The sequence below is a fragment of the Falco punctatus genome (genome assembly GCF_963210335.1).
Source record: "Falco punctatus genome assembly, chromosome: 11".
Classification (NCBI taxonomy): domain Eukaryota; kingdom Metazoa; phylum Chordata; class Aves; order Falconiformes; family Falconidae; genus Falco; species Falco punctatus.
Genome location: NC_137591.1, coordinates 12,347,650 through 12,368,046, shown reverse-complemented (window position 1 = coordinate 12,368,046; position 20,397 = coordinate 12,347,650). Strand labels below are relative to the sequence as shown.

The 20,397-nt window shown below is 57.6% G+C and overlaps 1 protein-coding gene across 3 annotated transcripts in view; it reads left to right on the top strand.

Annotated features, from left to right (window-relative positions):
- The window catches only part of IPO13 (importin 13), a 32,151-nt gene that overhangs the window by 9,169 nt on the left and 2,585 nt on the right, over positions 1-20,397 (top strand). For 2 of the 3 annotated variants that reach the window (XM_080406122.1, XM_080406123.1), the window contains exons 2-15: positions 401-1,137; positions 6,798-6,938; positions 7,066-7,207; positions 8,293-8,459; positions 8,828-8,948; positions 9,260-9,407; positions 9,573-9,754; positions 10,622-10,648; positions 11,360-11,494; positions 11,726-11,869; positions 12,282-12,362; positions 12,959-13,096; positions 13,194-13,290; positions 15,152-15,204. In XM_080406122.1, coding sequence (XP_080262248.1) covers positions 401-1,137; positions 6,798-6,938; positions 7,066-7,207; positions 8,293-8,459; positions 8,828-8,948; positions 9,260-9,407; positions 9,573-9,754; positions 10,622-10,648; positions 11,360-11,494; positions 11,726-11,869; positions 12,282-12,362; positions 12,959-13,096; positions 13,194-13,290; positions 15,152-15,204 — 2,313 coding nt within the window. The remainder of the gene's footprint in view (positions 1-400; positions 1,138-6,797; positions 6,939-7,065; positions 7,208-8,292; positions 8,460-8,827; positions 8,949-9,259; positions 9,408-9,572; positions 9,755-10,621; positions 10,649-11,359; positions 11,495-11,725; positions 11,870-12,281; positions 12,363-12,958; positions 13,097-13,193; positions 13,291-15,151; positions 15,205-20,397) is intronic. The other variant, XR_013931000.1, reaches the window with a different exon arrangement.

Sequence of the window (20,397 nt, the reverse complement as noted above, 5' to 3'; positions counted from 1 at the left end):
TGGGTGGAAGGCAGGAGTGCCGGTATGCTGTGTCCCTTACAGCCCTTGTGCGGCAGAGTGGTCCTGCACCCACCACAGTGATGGCACATCATCAGGAAAGCAGGCAGGTTCGGCATAATTGAAGGTAAAAATGGGAGATGACTAAGGAAAAGAAATTTCCAGAGTGCAGCATGAGAGGAGGAGGGGAAGAACACTTTGCGGGTCCTTGCCTGCTGCCAGGTTGTTCTCACTTTGCCGAGAGTCCAAAGATGCCAGCTAACACAGGCTGACATGGAGAGGGGAGCTGGCTTTGCAGGGCAGCAGCTGGGTGCTGGGCTCCATCCCAGTGAGCCTTCTCATGGCGGGACTGGCCACAGTGGTGCTCCTCGGCTGATCTAGGATGCTTCCCTCTCTCTTCCAGGCTCTCCACCAGCTGTATTACGACCCCAACATCGAGAACAAGAACTTGGCTCAGAAATGGCTGATGCAGGCACAGGTCTCCCCCCAGGCATGGCACTTCAGCTGGCTGCTTCTCCACATGGACAAGGTGCCTGAGATCCAGTACTTCGGTGCCAGTGCTCTCCACATTAAAATCTCCCGTTACTGGAACGACATCCCAGCTGACCAGTACGAGAGCCTCAAGTCACAACTCTTCACGCACATCACCCGCTTTGCCAGCGGTTCCAAGATCGTGCTGACCCGGCTGTGTGTGGCGCTGGCCTCCCTGGCGCTCAGCATGATGCCAGAGGCTTGGCCCTGTGCTGTGGCAGACATGGTACGCATGTTCCAGGCGGAGGACTCCAATGTGGATGGGCGAGCACGGTGCCTGGCACTGCTGGAGCTGCTGACGGTGCTGCCCGAGGAGTTTCAGACCAGCCGCCTGCCGCAGTACCGCAAGGGCCAGGTACGCAGCGTCCTGGCACAGGAGTGTGGCTCCGTCTTCCCTTTGCTGGAGCAGCTGCTGCAGCAGCAGGACTCCCCGGGTTTCATCAAGCAGAAGGTATTGAAGTGCTTTTCCAGCTGGGTGCAGCTGGAGATCCCGCTGATGGACTGTGAGAACCTGATCCAGGCAGCTTTCACCTCTCTGCAGGACCCAGAGCTCTTTGACACAGCAGTGGAGGCTGTTGTCAATGCCATTTCCCAGCCTGATGCCCAGAGGTAAGGGCAGCCTCTCCCATGCGCTGTGGGTTGGTGCTCCTGGGCATCGATGGGGGAACAGGGTGGGGAGGAAAAGCCTCAGGCTTTTTGCTAGCTGCCATCTGCCCTGGTGGTGCTAATGATAGGGTTTGGAAGTGGGAGATGTTAAAAGCAGCCAGAGGCTACTGGTTTAACGTGGTTGGTCCTGGAAGGCTTTGCACCATGGTTGATTTGGGAGGATCATGTAGTCTTGGGCAGCTGCAGCCCATCTCCACCCTTTTCCTCTTAAGCAGATGAGGATGCTCCCTTCTGGCTCCGCATGTCAGATCCTGCAGCACCCGACCAGGGAGCGGTTGCCCAGCTCCTACCAGGGTTGTTCAGAGACTTTCCTCTGCCTCGTGCTGCTGGTCCAGCCAAGGAGCTGGTTTGATGCAGAGATTATAAAACCAGACCTGTTGGTTTTCTCCCTCCTCCTGGCTCCAACAGCTCGGGCCAGCCGAGGACTCCTCCTTTTGTTTGTGGCTGCGGCTGCCTCTGGAGCAGCTGAGCCCGGGGCTGGGGCAGGTTCTGCCAGGGCCACGCTGTGGGGCTCTGAGCTCGTCTGCTTGGCCACGATGTCTGAGCTGCTGTCAGCTCTTGGGACCAGTGCCCACAGAAGGAAAAGTACATCTCCTACGGTTCCTGTGGCCACATCCCCTCCTGGCTGCTTAGCAACCTTCCCCTGAAGAGGAGGATTTCCTTGAAGGCTGGGCTGAGCTGCTGCTGCTGTGCATCCTTGTGCATTGCTGCGCATTGCACAGGCTCCAGCTCTCTGCAGCGGTGCAGATGCTGCTGCGGTTGTGAGCCCTGGCCCTAGCCCTCCCCTTGGCTTCAGGTCAGGGCAGCCAGTGCAGCCCCCAGCTCGAGGCCAGCCTGGGGCTGTCTTCTTCCCTGTCAGGGGCGGTTTCATCTGGAGACTCTTAAGTGCTGGTGCACAAAGGGACCCATCAGGATTTTGATGCATCGCTGGGCGTGGGGAGGGGTTGCCTCATTTGCTAGCATTCAGAAGATGACCACAGGCAGCTTTTCCTTGTACCCGGCAAAGGCTGTGGGACAGCCCAAACCCTTGTGGCAGGATTGGCGCAGAAAATGAGAAGGTGAGAGAAGGTGACTTGCAGGTCTGAAATGTTGGACTCTCTTGTCTTCCTCCTTTCCATTTCCCTTGAGTCTCAGAAGTCCCTTGGCTGTGATTCTCTACCCACGTGCAGGAACCTGTCCCTGCAGCACTGTTCTTCAGTTGCGTTAAAAGCCTGTGCTTTCGGTTGAGCTTTCAAAGTGAATTTTGGTGAGAAGTGTGGCTGGCAACAGAGTTTCCTCTCTGCTCCCATGCTGACCCTGCAGTGCAGTTTCTGGTCCCGTTTAATCCTGCTAAGCTGGCTGCTCCCTTACAGCATCACCGGCACTTGCTCTCCATCCTTCTCCCTGGAGACATCACTGGCCACGGCAGAACACCCTCCTGTCCACAGGTGTGTGGGCCGTGGCCAGGATGGGGCAGGCAGCCAGCCTGAAAGGCTGCCCAGTGTGTGAGCCTGGTGCAGCCCCCACTGCCGGGGTGTGGGGACAACGGTGGCATTGTCACAGAGATGCCCTGCCAGGCGGCGTGTGGTGACAGCTGCTCCAGAGAGGAGCAGGACTGTGCTTGGTGCTGAGATATGGGATGGCTTCAGGAGTGGGGTAGCTCACAGAGCCACCTCTTCCCAGCCCCGGTGGGCTCTCTCTTCCCTTTTGTTCCATGTCCTCCACCCCACATCCCTCCTCCCACTTCCCCTGGTGCCAGCTGTCCCGCCCCTCTGGCTTCGTTGCTCAGCCGCAGCAGATCCAGCTCTTCCCCAAGCCCCCAGGGAGTCTCCTGACCTTTCTGTCTCTTACCAAGGCAGTCGGAGATCCCTGCTTCTTTTCAGCTGCTCTCTTCCTCCACGGTCTCTCACCTTTGTTTCTGCAGGGGCATGGCTCCCCACTGCCCGTGTCTGGAGGCTCAGAGCATCCTTGGTGCTGGGCTGCTGACATGGTCCTCTCCAGAGTTCTGTAGGGCATTGCTCTGTGAGAGGGTTGGTCTTGGGGCTCCCTGCTTTCCCATGGGTTCCCCTGAGTGTTATGGACCACATGTCTTTCTGCCTTGCTCCCTCCCAGCTGGCTTCATTGACATTGCTGTGGAGGCAATCGTGCAGGTGTGCTTCTGCCATCAGCAGAAGGCTCAGTGGCTCATGGACTTGGCTTCTGCTGCTGAGGGTTAGGTAGGTAGCCTGTGGGACATCTTCTCAGGGGGACACCACCTTGCAAGGCATCCCTCACACTGCAGCTCCTCATGCCCTGAGTAGCTTGTTGCCACCAGTGTCCAGGTGGAGAAGGGCAAGTGGGACCTCATGGGCAAGGATCACCTGGTCATGGTGCTGCCTCGCTCTTGGGTAAGTCGCTTGTGCTGGCAGCTTCCATGTCCCTGCCTGCGAACAGCAGCGGGTGGCTTCCCTGCCTCTGAGGTGTTACTAGAGATGATGCAGCAGATTTATAGATGCAAAGTGTTTGATCTCCTTACTTGTCAGGTGGGTGGGAGCCCTTTGCACCCAGAGAAGGAGGCATCCCAGGCATTGAGGGAGTCTGGATGTCGCTCCTCTGTTAGGATATGGCATTCCTGAGAAAAAAAAACTTGGAGACTTGGCCAGGAGCTGGCAATTGGAGCACCTGTGAGCACAGCTCCGCTCTCGGGTGGTGGGAAGCTCCTGAATCGCAGAAGGGCAGGAACAGAGATATTGGTGCATCTTGTTTGCAGAGGAGGTTTGGGCTGGATTTTCTGTCTCGTTTGAGGATTATCCCCCCAGCTAAGTGGGTCAGAAAGCTCAGTGGCACGAGCTGCAGGGGGAGAGCTGGCATATGGCTATGTTTCTGCACCCAAGTGGGTATTGTCAGAGTGGACAGAGGGACCTGCATGTGGTCTGTGCCCGTGGTGGGAGTTACAGAGCGTGGGCATCAGACACTGAGCCGTGTTTCTGAAAGCAGCAGGGAGTTGCTGTAGTGGTGGAGCTGGCAGGATTGCAGGTGTCTGGGTGGGATTGCTTAGTGTCCAGCCCAGCCCTTCCTGGTCTTGGCACCTGGTGCTGAATCCCTGAAGAGGAATTTCACTGGAAGTTTTCCAAGAGCTTCATTAGAAACAGGTTTTTAATAGTGTTGAGGTTTTCTCATCAGGATGTAGCTCAGAATTTGGATCAGGAAGGATGAGATTGTCCCATATCTCCCTTCTGCAGGCTGTCCCCCATACCGTGGTGTGGCTTGGGGAGGTTTGTGAGAAGAGCGGGAGGAGGTGCTGGTCTCACCGAGAGAGCTGTAGATGCTGCAGTTTACTAGGCTTTGAGAAGGGACCAGACAAACTCATGGAAGCAAAATTTGCTCAGTTGGTAAATACCAGGATAGCAAATCTTGCTCGGAAAGGCTAAGACAAATCACTGGAGGGAAATACATGGGGAAGCATTGTCCTATGGCTGCTCATACAGTCCTCCACAGGCATTCCCAGTTGCTGGAGACAGGCTGCTCAGCTGGGCGGCCTGAGGCTTGCCTGGGCCAGGATGGTCTTGTCCTCTCCTGCCTGATGCTGGGGCACTGGGGCTGGGAAGTGGTGGCTGGCAGAGACAGCACCAGCCTCCTGGGGCAAGCTCTGCGCCAGCCAGGGCTGTGGTGCCAGCTGGTTGCTCGGGGCTGGGAAGCAGCACTGAGCAGGTGGGGTGGCCTGGGTCTCTGTGCTCCGGGATGTGGAGGAGAGCCATTCAGCTCTAGCTGGCTCAGCCACGGCTCTTTGGGTGACTGGTTAAAACAGCTCTGAGCAAGAATTTCCTCCTCACTGGGGACTCTTGCATCTGAGCGGCCCTTAAATCTGCATAGGCAGTGAGCAGAGCAAGGTGGTGCTCAGGAGATGTGAAGTGAGGACTTCTAGAAAAGGCTGGGGGTAACCACAACATGAGATGAGTTGCAGCACGGAAGCAAGTCCAGGTGATTCTCTGTTAGCTGTGCAGGGAGTCCAGAGGATCAGTTCAGGTCCAGACATCTACACTGTGAGTATTTCAAGGTAACCAGCAGAAGCCAGATCCTTGTAATAAACTCCTGAAGTCATGAAAACATCTCTAGGGTAATGTGACCCCAGTGCTGCAGGGGAAGGATGGCTTTGCCCTACACTGAAGCAGTGGAAGGTCCCCTGTGCCTTTTTGTCTGGGCACTGCCCTGGCTCCCTTGGGCCAACTCTGACTGCAGCATCAGTTCCTGGGAAGACAGGCTGGTGAATTTCCAAATTCTCCATCATCACATCGCTCCCACATTGCCACATGCATCACTCATGGGACATGAGAGGCTTGAAAATGCTTTACACAAAAACGCCCGTCCCCTTTGCTGTGTGATTTCTTCTGGGGGAGAGGGGTGTGTGGGGGTGACCCCTGACAGCACACAGAGGGGATGCTGAGTGGCCGCTGGGACAGAGACACCCTGTTCCTTCTGTCTCCTCCTGTGGCCCAGACCTAGAAGCTGCCACTGCGACTCTCCCTGCACTCTTGGCACTGATGGCTTTATTCTCGCCTAAATCAGCCATAGAAAATGCTGCTGGTGCACAGGGCAGCTTTGCCACTCTGGGGTGGACATGCGGCTGTCCTGGTGTCAGCACTTACATCTCTTCGCCGTGGTGGGCACAGGAGAGCTGGCATCACGTGTGCCTTCTGCTCCGAGCGTCCTTGGCCCCTGCACCTGCATGCGGTGGGGCCGGCGGGGAGCACACGGAATAGCTGCAGCTCCAGATAACACGCCTGGTCGGGCAGGGAAGCGGCAGGCTGCTCATCAGCCTCCAGCACGGCCTCTCTCCGGGGGCCCTGGGCTGCATTTCACCTTGGCTGCCTCCTTCTCGTTGCCTTGGTTACCATCACTTACAGGCAGTGCGGAGGGGAGGCTGATGTGCATGATGTGATGTGGGAGAGCTGTGCTGCGCTTGGCTGCGGCAGCCCAGGAGGGTGGGGGGCCATGGCGCTGTGCCAGGGGGCCAGCATCCTCCCTGGGCAGGAGTCCCCAAGGGTGGCTGCCCACTTCATCCCAGGCAGAGAGCACAATCTGGATGTGCCCGTACTGGAGAGGCATGTGGCTTCCCACCGGTAGCTCTGGCTGCCTCCATGCAGCACCAAGAAGCGCAGGCTGCAAGCGTAGTGAAAAGAGCCTGCAGGTCTGCCCTCATCATCCTTCTGCCGTTTCCATCCCCATCAACGCTGCCATGCACAGGCACAGCCCGCTTGGAGCTGGTTATAGCAGTGACGAGTCAGTACTGGCTGGAGGGTGCTGGTAGCCCTGCCAGCAGCTTGGGGTGGGCAGAGGCAGATGCCCGCACCGTGCTGCCGTGGGGGCTTTGCACAGAGCTGATGGCCGCTGGCTCAGCCCTTCTCTTTGCTTGCAGAGACTGCGCTGCGGGAGTGCTCAGGGCTTCAGCCTTCATCCCGATGCCACAGGCTGGGAGGAGAGTCCCTGTAAGCGGTAAAGGCTCATGGATGCATCCTATTGCACAAAGCAGCCTTCCAGTAGGGAAAGCTGGGCAGGAGCCCTGGCAGAGCGTCAGGAGGGATGGGTGCCATGGCAGCCGGTGCCAGTGAGGCGCTGCCCGGCACTGATTTAGGCTGTGCTTGCAGGTACGTGAACACCCTGCTGAAGCTCATCCCCCCTGTGCTGGGGCTCCAAGAGCAGCTGCGCCAGGCGGTCCAGAGTGGGGACATGGAGACGTCGCACGGGATCTGCCGCATCGCTGTGGCCTTGGGGGAGAACCATTCCCGGTGAGTGCTGAGTGAACTTGGAGCAGTCAGCTGTTCCCCACGTGCTGCTTTGTCCAGGGCCTGTCCTGCACCCAGTGATGAGTGTCACAGTGGTGGTTCTGCTCTGACCGTGCTCTCTGCTCCCCAGGGCCCTCCTGGACCAGGTGGAGCACTGGCAGAGCTTCCTGGCCCTGGTCAACATGATCATGTTCTGCACCGGCATCCCTGGGCACTACCCCGTCAATGAAACCACCAGCTCCTTGACACTCACCTTCTGGTACACACTGCAGGTCAGTGGCCATCGTTGGGCAGCCTGCCTGGGTCCTGCCTGGAGGCACCAGTGCACAGGGACTGGGGCTTGGCCTGGCTGTGCTTGATCCCCAGGGATTTCTGATGTCCCCGCTCCTCGCTCTGCACTCACAGCCACCACAGGGCATGTGCCTCAGAAATGCTGGCCCTGTGGCTTGCTTTTTCCACCCCCGATCTTCCTTGGAAGTGTGAGCCAGCTTTTAAGGGCCTCGTTAACGTAACTAATTAGAATTTCATATTATTGTATTATTTTTTTCCCCCAGCACCAGACCTCGTTGTTTAGCTCCTTGCTGCACACCTACACCAGCTGCACGCAGGGAAGTGAGCGTGTGCCGGCTCACTGCGGGCTGGACCCTGCTGCCAGGCTGGGGGTCCTGGTCTCTCAGAGGAGGAAAGAGAGGGCTGGGGGCTGCTAATGGCTGCTCAGTGTGGGGTCCTTCTCCCAGGGCCAGTGTTCCCTTGCCAGCAGAGCAGCCCTGCCACATCATGCTCTATTTTTAGCCCCACTTCATCCCCGCAGCTCCATTCCTCCGCAATCTGATGCGGTGTGGCTGAGTGCAGGCAGGGAGGGGGGCGATGCTGGCACCGTGCTGGCAGCTCCTCTGCTGTGTGGGGCTGGGCAGAGGCTCCTACCTCCTCCCGCTGATTCTCCAGATAGGTCTGAGATATGGGTGCAGGCAGGAGGGCACTGTGCCCAGGCACCCATCCCAGCCTGCCTTGCAGAGGGTCCAAGACACGTGTGCCCCTGATGCAGGTGTGCTCCTGTGCTCCCAAGGCTAAGGATGCGGCAGGGTGATGCCAGCCCACTGTAACTGTGCTGTCCTCAAACACCTAAGGGTCCATCTGGCTGCTGGGGCTTCTGGCGTCTTGCCTCCAGACAGGCCAGCTTGCCTCTCAAGCTGCAGAAGGGCTCAGCATCAGGTGGGGGAGCTGGAAATACAACCTCCGAGGTGCGACAAGATCCCACCAGCCCTGGGAGAGGTCCCCAAGTCCTCTGTGCAGCAGGCATGCCAGCTCTGTTTTCTTTCCCCCGCAACACCTGATGTATTTCTCCTCCTGCCATCAGGACGACATCCTCTCCTTTGAGCCAGACAAGCAGGCGGTGTACCAGCAGGTCTACAGGCCTGTCTACTTCCAGCTGGTGGACGTGCTGCTGCACAAAGCCCAGTTCCCCTCTGATGAGGAGTATGGCTTCTGGTCTTCAGACGAGAAGGAGCAGTTTCGGATATACAGGTACAGCTGGGAGGTTTGGGTTTGCTTGTCAGGCAAGGATGCAGGCACTGTCCTGCCACCCTGCAGACTGAGCGCTGTGGGGAGACCCACGGAGGGACACGGGAGATTCCTTCCACCAAGAGCTGTTTTGGCTGTGGTGGTGGTATGAAAACGAGCTGGTGTTTTGTTTGGCACAGCGCCAGCTGCCCTGCCTAGGAAGACCTGGGAGTGCTCCGTGTTGGGCTGGGGCAGTGTGCCTGTGCAGGCGGTGCCTGCACCCTGCCTGGGAGAGCAAGTAACGTGTCCATGTGTGCAGCACTCTGCAGGGGATGGGGAGACCTCTGCATTTGGAGATGCAGTTGGAGACACCTCCCCCATGTTCTCTGCAGGGTGGACATCTCTGACACACTGATGTACGTGTACGAGATGCTGGGTGCTGAGCTCCTGAGCAGCCTCTATGACAAACTGGGACGTCTCCTGACCAACACAGAGCAGCCATCCACATGGCAGGTGAGCGTGGGGACCTGGGTGCCAGGCTGATGGCTACCAGCTCGTTGGGGACCTATTGTCACCATGGGGCATTGAGAGCAAAGGGTTGTGACAGAGGCAAGGAGCATGCCCACCTTGCCAGCACACCTGCAGGCTCTGTGGGGTGTGCTGGGAAGAGGAACAGGTCTTCTGCCTCCCTGTCCTTAGCGCTGCCTAGGGACCCAGCCTCCTTGGCCGCTGTGGGGGGCTCTGAGCTAGTGCCTGGATCTGGGGCTGGGGTGGGCATCAGGGGTCAGTGCCTGGCTCTGACAGTGCCTCTCCTGCCCTGGCAGCACACGGAGGCCTTGCTGTATGGCTTCCAGTCCATTGCCGAGACCATCGACGTGAACTACTCTGATGTGGTGCCGGGGCTGATCGGCCTCATTCCCCGGATCAGCATCAGCAACGTGCAGCTTGCTGACACCGTCATGTTCACTATCGGTGAGGCCTTTGCTTGTGTGCAGGCTGGGCTGGGGAGGGGAAGCCCCTCTGAGGCTGCTCCTGCCCAGCAATAACAGCAGCGAAAAGCAAAGCTGAGCGTCCCAGGACGCAGGGAGCAAAAGCCCGCAGTGCAGTCCTGCGGTCTGACCCCGTCTGTGTGTGCAGGGGCCCTGTCGGAGTGGCTGGCTGATCACCCCGTCATGATTAACAACGTGTTGCCGCTGGTGCTCCAAGCCTTGGGCAACCCTGAGCTCTCCATCTCCAGCGTCTCCACCTTGAAGAAGATCTGCCGGGAGTGCAAGTATGACCTGCCACCCTATGCTGCCAACATTGTCGCCGTGTCACAGGTAGGAGCTGGATGCAGACGGACATGTGGTGGTGACCTGGGGTGTGCTCTGTGCACACCCTTTCTTCTGCAAGGGGCAGGGCAGGGGGATGCAAAGCGGCAGCTCAGGGCATCTTGCTTGGTGTGGGGGACTTGTCTGTCCTGTTCCTAGGCCAGTAGACCCAGGTGGCAGGCCCTGTGTCCTACTGTGAGTGGAGAAATGGCAAGCAGTGGCCGACATGACTGCCAGGATGTCTGCTGGGGTTGCACATGGGCATCTGTTCTCTCCCTGGTGTTTTGTTTGCCTTATTGGGAGCAGCATTCTGCCAGCTCTGCACCTGCTGGGCAGCTGGTGCTGCTGCTGAGCATCTTGGGCAGCATCCTGGTGTTCAGGCCTCTCTGGGGACTGAGCTGGTCCAGGCAGTGCCAGGGCAGCTTGTCCTGTGGTCTTTCTTGGCTCTCAAGATTTGGGGCAGGTGGGGCTCAGAGTCCCGAGGCAGTAGGTGGAGGGCTGAGCTTAGGCCTGCTGCCAGGGTGTGCATGGGAGCAGAGAGGGGCACGAGTCTCTGCTTTGAGCCTGGAGGACACTGTCACTGGAGTAAGGAAGCCCTGGCTGAGGTTGGCTCCTCAAGCCATCGTGCTGCAGAGCCCGTCCAAGCCAGGGGCTCCCCTCGCTGGGTGGCTGGGTGGGCTGGCGTGGGGAAGAGCTTACCAGGGGACAAAGATTTTGCTCCCTGCCTGTGGTGGATTTGGGGGAGTGCATGCTCTTTGTCTGTGCCCAAACTGGTGTTGGTTGTCTTGATGTCCTGCGTCAGTCCTGCCTCCAGGAAGGGAAGGGGCTTTCTGCAGCACTCACATTCCTCTTCCTCTCTCTCCTTCCCTTTGGCAGGAGGTGTTGATGAAGCAGATTCACAAGGTAAGAGGGGCTGGCTCACACCTCTGGCTGGTTCTGCTTGCCCCCCTGTACCCCTTAGTTGCACCTAGCTGAAGACACGAAGGGTGCCATCACGAGCTGGGCTGTCCCTGGAGGAGAGCTCGGCACTGCAGCCATCATGTGTGGGGCCAGGAGTACCTGCTGGCTGCCTCTCGCCGTGCTCCCCCCACACATAGGCTGGAGTTGCACAGTGGCGTGTGTACCCATAGAGAGTGAAGCCCCCAGGGGGGGCTTAACTCTAGCAATTGCCAGTCCCTCCAAGCCCAGGATGCTGAGATGGCAGGCATGTCCTCAAGAGAAAAGAAAGGGAGATAAGTGTGGGGACAGAACCCTGCGACCAGGACAGGTGGGACGCTTGACCCCACAGGGGCTGAGACAGGCTGTGCAAAGGAGGGTGTGCTGGGGTAGGGTGAGTGGTGCCAGTGTGGAGATCTTTGGGCACACTGGTCTTTCCTTGGAGGGTTGCTGGGAAGAGGCCAGGTGTGCTGGTGGCAGAGTGCAGTCCCTGGGTTCTGCCATGCTGGTGGGGAGGTGAGATGCACCTAGAGTGACCCAGATAGAGCAGCTCGGGAGCTGCAGCGCACTGGGGTCCTGGCTTTGCTGACTGGGTCCCTGGCAGCTATCTTAGCATGTCTGTGGTAGGGCTGCAGGCTGGGCAGTGACCTGCCCCGTGGTGTCTCCTCTTTGTCCCAGACAAGCCAGTGCATGTGGCTGATGCAGGCTCTTGGTTTCCTGCTCTCTGCGCTGCAAGTGGAGGAGATCCTGAAGAACCTGCACTCCCTGATCACCCCCTACATCCAGCAGCTGGAAAAGCTGGCTGACGAGACGGTGAGTACCTCGTGCTACCTCCACCCAGAATCAGCTTCTCCCGCTGGCTGTAGCCCTGGGTCTGCCATGTTGAAGCAGCACTCTTGAATGCTGGCTCGAGAGAGAGCACAGTGTGGGGAACCCCTCTCTGGCACTTTGCCTGGGCAATTCTGGTTCCTCAGGATCCCAAAGGCATGACAGTGATTGAGCAGCACAGTCTATGTCATGCTTTGGCTTTATTTTCCCTGGCAGCCCAATCCCTCTAACAAGCTGGCCATCATCCACATCCTGGGCCTGCTCTCCAACCTCTTCACCACCCTAGACATCAGCCACCACGATGATGACCATGAAAGCACCGAGGTCAAGAAACTGCCAGTGCAGCAAGGTCCCAACCCAGTGAGTAGAGCAGTAGTTTGATGCTCTTTGCTGCAGCCTGGCCAAAGCCTTTCACTGCTGGTGCCAGGAGAGGGGGGTTAATGGGGAATGCAGCATGTACGGTGAAGAGGGTAGTGCTGGTGCATTCCAGCTGAAACAACTCCTTCAGCTCATCCCACTACTCTTGAGGTGGGCAGAGGTGACCTGCAGGATCCCTTTTGGCTGGGTGCTGCTCTGGAGGACAGCCCGGGTGCTAGCTGCCAGCTGTGAGCTGTGTGCCAGGCTGCTTCAGCAGGGAATAAAGCTGCCCAGCTTTGGGGAGGGGAGGGGGCAGTGGTGCCTGAAGGTTTGAGTCCAGGCCATGCTTAGTCTTGAATCTCCCCTCCCCGGTGTCATGGGGGCCAATTCTTTTCAGACCTCTCGTTCCTTACAGGTGGTGGTGGTTCTGCAGCAAGTCTTCCAGCTCATACAGAAGGTTCTCAGCAAGTGGCTGAATGATGCCCAGGTGGTGGAGGTAACCAGGCTCCTCCTGTACGCAGCCGGCAGCTCTGCCTGTCCTTGCTGACCTGAACTGGGCACAGCAAAGGACAGACTCGGGTTGATGCTCTGTAAGAGGGATGTCTTGCTGGTTGTCTGGACCAGTCTTGCTTGCTGTCACCAGCATCGTCCAGCCATTCTTGTCTGTCTCGTGCCCCTGTCAGCTCTGCTTCTCTCTGGTTACAGAGGCCCTACCATGAGCAGGGAGATGGGAGATGGGGGTCTACCAAAGCTGTGTTCCCTGAGAGGATAGCTCTGCTCTGACTTGGACCTGTGTCATCTGGTGTTCCTCCAGTTCACTTAGTCCAGTAACGCCCATGTGCAGCATCTCACCAGCCCCTTCCTCCTGGCCCTTGGGGAGGCTTCCTGCTGCAGTAGGAAGGGTGTTTCCTGGTCTCTGGGAGTATTGTGTGCTGCAGGGCACCAGTACAGGAGCAGGTCTGAGCCCTCTGTCTAGCTGGTCCCCATCTCCATTGCCAGGTCTTCCCTCCCCCGGGACCTGTCCATCAAGCCCTGTGCCCCAGGAGAAATCTCCTGGTGCCTGTTGCTCATGCAGTCCCTCTTCTTCCACAGTCTGTCTGTGCCATCTTTGAGAAGTCCGTGAAGACCCTCCTGGATGATTTTGCCCCCATGGTGCCTCAGCTGTGTGAGATGCTGGGACAGATGTACAGCACCATCCCCCAGGCCTCTGCCATCGACCTCACCCGGCAGGTATGGAGCCACGCTCGGGGCTGGGGCTGCCGCTCCCCGGGAAGGCGGGGGACACGCAGGACCAGCAGCAGCTTCAGTCTTTCTCTCTCTCTTGCAGCTCGTTCACATCTTTGCCCATGAGCCTACCCACTTCCCTCCCATCAAGGCCCTCTTCTTGCTTGTTACCTCAGTCACGCTGACCCTCTTCCAGCAAGGTACGTGGGATTAACCCTTCTTCGTGCTGGGGCTGTTGTCAGGCTGTTGCATGCATGGAGTCTGGAGGCGTCTTACCAGGAATGGCTGTTTTCACTCCTAGCTAAGCTAATGGGGCCATCTCTGTTTCTTGGATTCATCCCAACCCCTGGAAGGTGGGTACCTTCCCCGCAGGGCAGCAGAAGCAGCAAACCCCTGGGCAAGACTCTGTGCTGCCGTGACAGCCCCGCTTCTGCAGCAGGGCTGGGCGTCGTGTGCTGCAAGGGTCAAGCCAGAGCTCCAGTCCTGCTTGGGCAGGGAGGCTGTGCTCCCCGGGAGATCTGGGGGCTTTTCCGGGGCCCAGAGCTGCTTGTAGTGGCCAGGAATCGAGCCCTCGCACGAGCAGGAGGATGTGTGTGTGAACATCTGGGAAATTACCTTTTCAGTCACTGCTGTGATGCTGGGGATGCTGGCATCCTCCTGCAGGGCAGGGGCCCCTCTTTGGTTCACTGCCCACCGTACAAAAAGTGAGTGGGGTTAGGACAGGCCCTTCCACACCATGGCTCCCCTCAGCCTCTTGGTGACTTGCCCCGTGACAGGGACAGATGTATGTTGGAGCTGCTGGCTCTGGTCCTTCAGCACCTCTGTGTGCGGTCCCCAAGGGTCTTGTCTTTTGCTCACAGGCAGGTGCCGGGTAAGGTGATGCTGTCCCCCAGTACAAGGCTCAGAGCTCTCTAGAGTGGTGGGGGAGGTGTGAGGACCCCTGCTTCACCATCACACCACGGTCCGAGTAAATCCTGCTGTGCTGAGGTGTCACCGGGGTCAGTGGCAAGCAAGCCAGGCTTACCTGGAGATCGGGTCCCAGCTTCTGCCAGCGGCGTGTGGATGCGTCTACGCTGAAACCCTTTTGGCTGGGTGCCCGGGGAGGCGGCGATGCCTCCAGGCAGCAGCAGGCATGTCTGCAGGAGGAAAGGGGAGGGGATGAAGCCCGAGCTGTGCCAACGCTTGGACGCGAGCTTTGCTCAGGCAAGCGGCTGTCCGGCTCGCTGTGTGCCCAGGACTGTGTGCTCCCACCTGCCCTGTGGGTCCCCTTTGGTGGGCAGCCAGCCCTGAGCAGGGCAAACCCCTTCTGCGGAGCCCACGGGCAGCAGGAGAAGGGGGGACGCCTGACCCCACAGGGACCAAGACGTGTCTGTGCACAGTCAGATGCCAAGGTAGGGTGAGTGGTGCTGGCATGGAGATCTGTGGGCACTGAGCTGCTCTCTCCCAGGAGGATGCTGGAAGAGACCTCCAGGGGAGTCCTGGACTCGGTGTCTCGGAGAGCATCTGGGAACGGGGTGGAAGGGTGACTGTGCCAGGGGCTCCTGAGCAGCTGGTGCTGGTGACAAGCATGTGCACGCCTTAGCCCGGCTGGGCCTGTCAAGCGTTTGCTGAGGTGTTGTCGTTCACTTGCAGTTATCTTCCAGGACCAAATGGTGCTCTGAAGACACCCGCTCAGTCCCCACAGTGCAAAAGCTCTAATTCTCCTTGTGGAGATGGTGCCCAGATAGCCCCTGCTCCTCCTCCTTTTCCTCCCCAAGGACATGAAGATCTCCTCCTTGGCTCTGCAGCACCCAGGTGCTAGGTGGAGACCCTGGGGCTTCAGACCCTTTCCTTTGCAGTTTCTTTCTGTTCTTGGGTTCTCCAAGTTTCATGATTTTTTGTATGTTTTGTTTCTTTAACTTGCTTCAAGCTGCTCATGTTGCCCATCCCCTCCCCCACACACCCCTCCTCCCTTACACTCCTGTTTTCACTTGTAAATTCTTTCTGTATCACATAACTATATGATGTTGAGTTGCTGTTTGTATGATTTTTCTCTTAAGTTACATCTTTATTATATTTTAGGGCCCAGGGATCATCCTGATATTGTTGATTCATTTATGCAACTCCTGGCACAGGTGTGTTTTAGTTTCTTATTCATTCACTTTCTGTTCTCTCTCTTTCTCTTTTTAATTCAATTTAAACCTATTTTTAGCTTTCTGTTGACAACGTTTTTTTTCCTTTTAGTTGAATATCGAGTTTCTCCATCTGTTTCCGTGGAAGTTGAAAACAAAACATTCTCCTTTAGTTCTGGGTTTGCACCATCCCCAGGGCAGTGCCCTCCTCTGCAGGGCAGCCTCCAGCCGCCACCCCCTCGCCTTGCTGAAGCTGGTGCGGGGTGCTCGGGGCTGCTGCTGCAGTCACCCTTGGGTGACAGACAAATTAGAGCGTTAAGTGGATGTTTTCCCACCCATTTACCTGCCCTGCGATGGGTTCTCCAGAGCAAGGACAGGCTGAGCTGGCTGCCTTGCCCCAGGGCCGGTGGGAGCAAGCCCCTGCCCTGGTAGCAGGCAGCTGCCAGGGTTCGGCTCTGAGCAATGTGCTTGTGATGGTGTCCGGACCTGCCAGGGTGCCACGCTGCCTCCTGCCCCGGCAGCCTCTCAGGCTGGTGGCAACTCCTGCGCCTGCAGCCCGGGAGCACTCCCATGCTGCCGGCTCAGTGATGTGTGGGGAAAATTTGCGTCGACGTGGTAAGGGCCACGGACTGGCTTGTGGGGCTGGCACTCGTGTCACCGCTGGTGGTGGACAGACAGGGCCAGAGCTGTGTGTGTATACCAGCAGCAGGAGCCCAGAGTGCTCCTCAGCCCGCTGTGGCCCATGAGGGAGATGCCCTGATGTTCTTGATGCACTCAGCGCCTCTGTTGGAGACGTGTCCCCTGGCACGTAGCCACAGGGTACCCCTCCTCAATGGCAAGGAGGGGCCTGGCAGAGTCACTTTCTGCTTCGTTTCTGTAATGGCGAGACCTCTAACATGCTGGCCCGGTGGCTGTGCAGGAACACCCATCCAGGCAGCTGCCAGAACTGTGACCATCCTGCCCTTGCCGGCAGCCCGGGAGGGGTGTCTGACACGTGCAGGCGCTAAGCTGCCAGCCCCCTCGGACAGCTGCTCAGCCCACACATGGGTCTTGTGGGATGGAGCAGGCGACGGGACTGTACCGCACCCCCCGGGCAGGGTCTGCTCCTCATGGGTCTCACCTTGATGCCCAGATCCCACTGAGACCCGTCACATCTAACAAGCCATATTGCAGCATTTTCTTCCTTACTTTTCATCTTGAAAGATTTAACATAATTGAGATTATCAGAAAGCATTCACAGCTTTTGCCAGCACTGGTTTTGGAAGCTGTGACCTTTTAACAAGGGTTTCAAACGTGATGGGAGGATAGTAGATGGGTTCTGTGCGTGAGGTTCATGGAGGTGTCCTCCCCAGCCACTCAGTGGTGGGACCTCTGCTAAACAACTGTGCCCAGTTTGGGCACATTTCTGTAGATACAAACTGGAGAGCACAGAGAAAAAAAGCATCTGGGAAGATGACCACCTTGTACACATGGTGAGGAGGAAAGGCTGATGGGAGCCTGAGGAGCTGCATGGGTCTTGGAGTGTGTAGAAGGTAATGTCCTGGTCGTAGATAAAAAGCCCTTTTCTGTTCTTGAGTGGGACAAACAGTTAAAAGAAATCACGGAAAAGGATCCAGGTCAGGCAGTAGAAGATCTCTCTAAGAGCATGGGGGAGTCACCCGGGGAGCTGCTGTCGTTTGAAGGGCTTGGAAGGACTTAAGAAACCTGTTGCTCTTGGAGGGCAGGTAGAGGTGATCCTGCCAGGGGATGGGGCATTAGGTGACCCTGAGAGACTCTTCCAAGGCTATTTGTTGTTTCTTTGGGAAGTGCCGAGTTTCTCTCTGGCTTAGGGTCCTTCTCCGTGTCTGGACCTGGCACATTTGTGCTCTTTTGGAGACAGAAGTGCAGCCATGCTGCACTTCCATGAGGTGTGCGGTGAGAGCAACCACCACCTAGCCCAGCTGCTGGGAAGCTGTTACACACTGCCCTCTTGCACAGGATCTGCCGGCAGTGCTGGGGTGGTGTGCTGGCAGCTGGCCTGGGCTCCAGTGTGCCGGAGACCCTGCTGCAGGAGCAGCTCAGAGGCTCCTATCTCCACGGCTGCTCCATCTTGAATCACTGCGAGGTATCTGACATCATGCTGCCAGCCCGCCACCATCCACTCAAGACTTGGTGTTTTCCTGGAGATTTTATTCCAGCAACCCCACAGAGACCAAAGGATCCCATCCCCGCCCTCTGTCCTTACACACAGGACTTGTTTCAAGGTTTCCTCCTCTTCCTTGGCCTGCCCCTCTCCCCAAGACCGATGAGTTGACGGGGTGCTTTGAAATCCATCAAGAAACAGCCTTGCCATTCCCACTTGGCTCCTTGCTCCCAGGACTTCAAGAGCTGATGGCAGAGGTGGGTCCAGCCTGTCCTCTTCCAGAGGACCATGCTCTGTGGTGATGCTGTTGAGCATTTGAAGATCCAAGGATTAAAGTCAGAGAGAAATTGGATCTCTTCAGATCCAATTATCACGTGGTGGGGGCTGTACTTTCATCCCAGCCTGCTCCATCTGTGGAGCCCTTGACAAAGTAATGCATCTCCCAGAGCAGGAGTGAGTTTGGACCCAAGAGTGTGTCAAGGTGGAGCCTTTCCCACTTCCCAGACCGTCTGCTCCTGTGATGGATCACCTTGGTGGAAATACCATCTTCCCTGTTTCAGATTCCTCTGGTTTCTCCTTGCAGACAGTGCTTTTGTCCTCTCCCTCTGCCAGCAAGTACTTTCCTACCTTCTGGTAACTCACAAGAAGCTCCTGCCTCCTGATAGCTGCACATCAGCTGTCACTAGCTCACAGGGAGCCATCTCTCTGTGTGACAGGATTTCAGTTGACTTTACAGTGTGTTTATCTGCGCTTGGTTGCAGTCTGTGGGACCGCTCAGTTGGTGCGGCTCATCATCTTGCCACCATTAACTGGCAATCCACTCTTGACAATGGCTGGCTGATCACAAGAGCATGCTGGCTTAAACCAAATGTCTTACAGATGCCAGAGACTCTGGAGTTACTGTTACTACTCAAACCTAAGCAGAAAATAACCGGTCTGCTGTAAGGCTGCACAGAGTGGTGCCAACACCCTTTGCAGTGAGATCTGTCCTCAGCTGCTCCCCTCCTGCCTCTGCTGCGTGCTGGGGATGGTGCGGAGCATCGCTGCTGATGTGCCTGAGGTGAGCATCCCGCCTGGAGGGCTATGGGGCTTCTTGCCACCCACGCAGCTGGAGCACCTGTGCCCAGGACCACATGGCTGTGGTGGCTGGGGCTCATACCTGGGTCTGCATCAGCAAAATCAGGCAGGTTCTGGTGTCTGGGAGCTCTCGCCCGCTCCCTGGCCAGTGGGTACCACTCATGTGTATGCTCCCAGTTGCAGGTAGGATTTTGCGGGTCTCCAGCCTGCCTCCCCACTGGGACTGCAGGCACATCCATCCACCCTGGCAGGGTTCCATGCCAGCATGGACCTTGGGAGCACTGTGGTGACCTCCCCTGACGGGGAGCCCTGGGGCAGACTGGGCAATTGGGGCCTCACTGGGCAGAAGACGCGGGAGTGACCTTCTGTGATGGTACAGCCAGTGCTGTCCCCCACCTCCTTCACTTCTTGGCCTGGTCCAGGCTGCATGCAGCAGTCCTTGATCTCTCCACCACACCTGCTCCAGCCATAGAGCCCTGTGGAGGACATGGGCTCAGCATCCCCTCTCCCTGGCAGGCAGGGCTGACTGCTCCTCCCTGGCTCTGGTGCCTGACCAAGCTCATGTGCCCTTTCCAAAGCTGGAGGGTCTGCTCTGCTCTGCCAGACATGTGGTCTGGGAAGAGACGGTGGTGCCAGGCACAAGGGTTTGATCTGCATGTTCTGGAGAGCTGCAGGAACTGGCCGTGTAGCCCACCACTGTCCCCTGTCTGCTGGAGGAGTGGGGTCTGGTGTCCTTCAATGCCTGCCTCTGAAGAGCTGGGTGCAGAAGAGGAGCCTGCTTTGAAGACCTATGTGGTGGGTCTCCCAGCTCTCTTGGAGAAGAACCCGACATCCTTTCTGTGCCAGGCTGCAGGGCAGCCCTCGACGGAGAGCCAGCGCCTACCTCTGCAGTGGCTGCTGCAGCAGAGGATGTGGGAGGATGATTGAAAGCATTTGAAGACCTCTCCCCATCCCAGAACATGCGGGCAGAGCTGCTCTGGCAGGAGACAGGGAGGACAGACTGGCAGTAAGAGGCCCCAGAGCTGGAGCATGATTCCGGGTGCCGGGAAGCAGCCCCTGGCTCTACCTGGTGCAGCTTGCTAATGGGAGAAACTCCACAAGGTGCCATCTCATGGGGCTAGAAAGCACCTCTGCATGTGTGCCCGGATTGGGCTTGCACTCTGCGGTTGCTTGGTGAAGGTGTCCTTTAGGAAGGAGCCCTCCCGATACTGGCACGTTTTCCCCCATGGCACTGATTGAGGAGCAGATGCCGCAGTGAGTCTGCAGGAGAGCTTACGGGGCTCTGCCTGCCGTGGGTCTGGTTTGGCTGGGAGGAGCACCCTGCAGGTAGGTGGCAATGTGAGCATGTTGGAAGAACCTTGTGCCAGCTGAACAGTCTTGCAGCATGCAGGACTCGGGTTAAAAACAGTTCCTTGGATGGGCAGGGTAGAGAAACCTGCAGCTGGGTGGTATTGCAGGAGCCAGCTGCCCTTGAGCAGCATGCTGCTGTGGGAGAGGCTCATAGTTGCTGCTCTGGAGCCCACGCCAGGGCCCCAGTGTTAGTCTCCCATGGCTAAAACTACAAAGTCTTTTGCAAGAATTTGTCCGGTGTGGGGCCAACTAGATGACATCAGCCACGATGGGTGGGGTGTGTTTCTAAACCATTGCCCACCTACTAGCTAGCCTTCTGATGTTGGTGCTAGCTCATCAGGAGGGATGATGCACACAGTCTGTATATACACACAGGTATAACATGGCCTCTGATCGCCCCTGTGAAGGTCTTTGCTTGTATCTAGCAGGAAAGCAGGTCCCTGCGATTGTGCCAGCTCCATCTGGCACAGCGATGCCTTTGGTGCCCAGACCTGAGTCATCTCTTGCAGCGTGTGATACAAAGGGTCAGAAGGGAGATGGGGTGACCCTGAAACCTGCTCCTCAGCTGCTTCTCTGCACTGGGCAGATGGCTGTGGGCTTTCCCTGGAGAAGAAGAGGTGGGAAATGAGTCCGATTTTGCTCCAAGT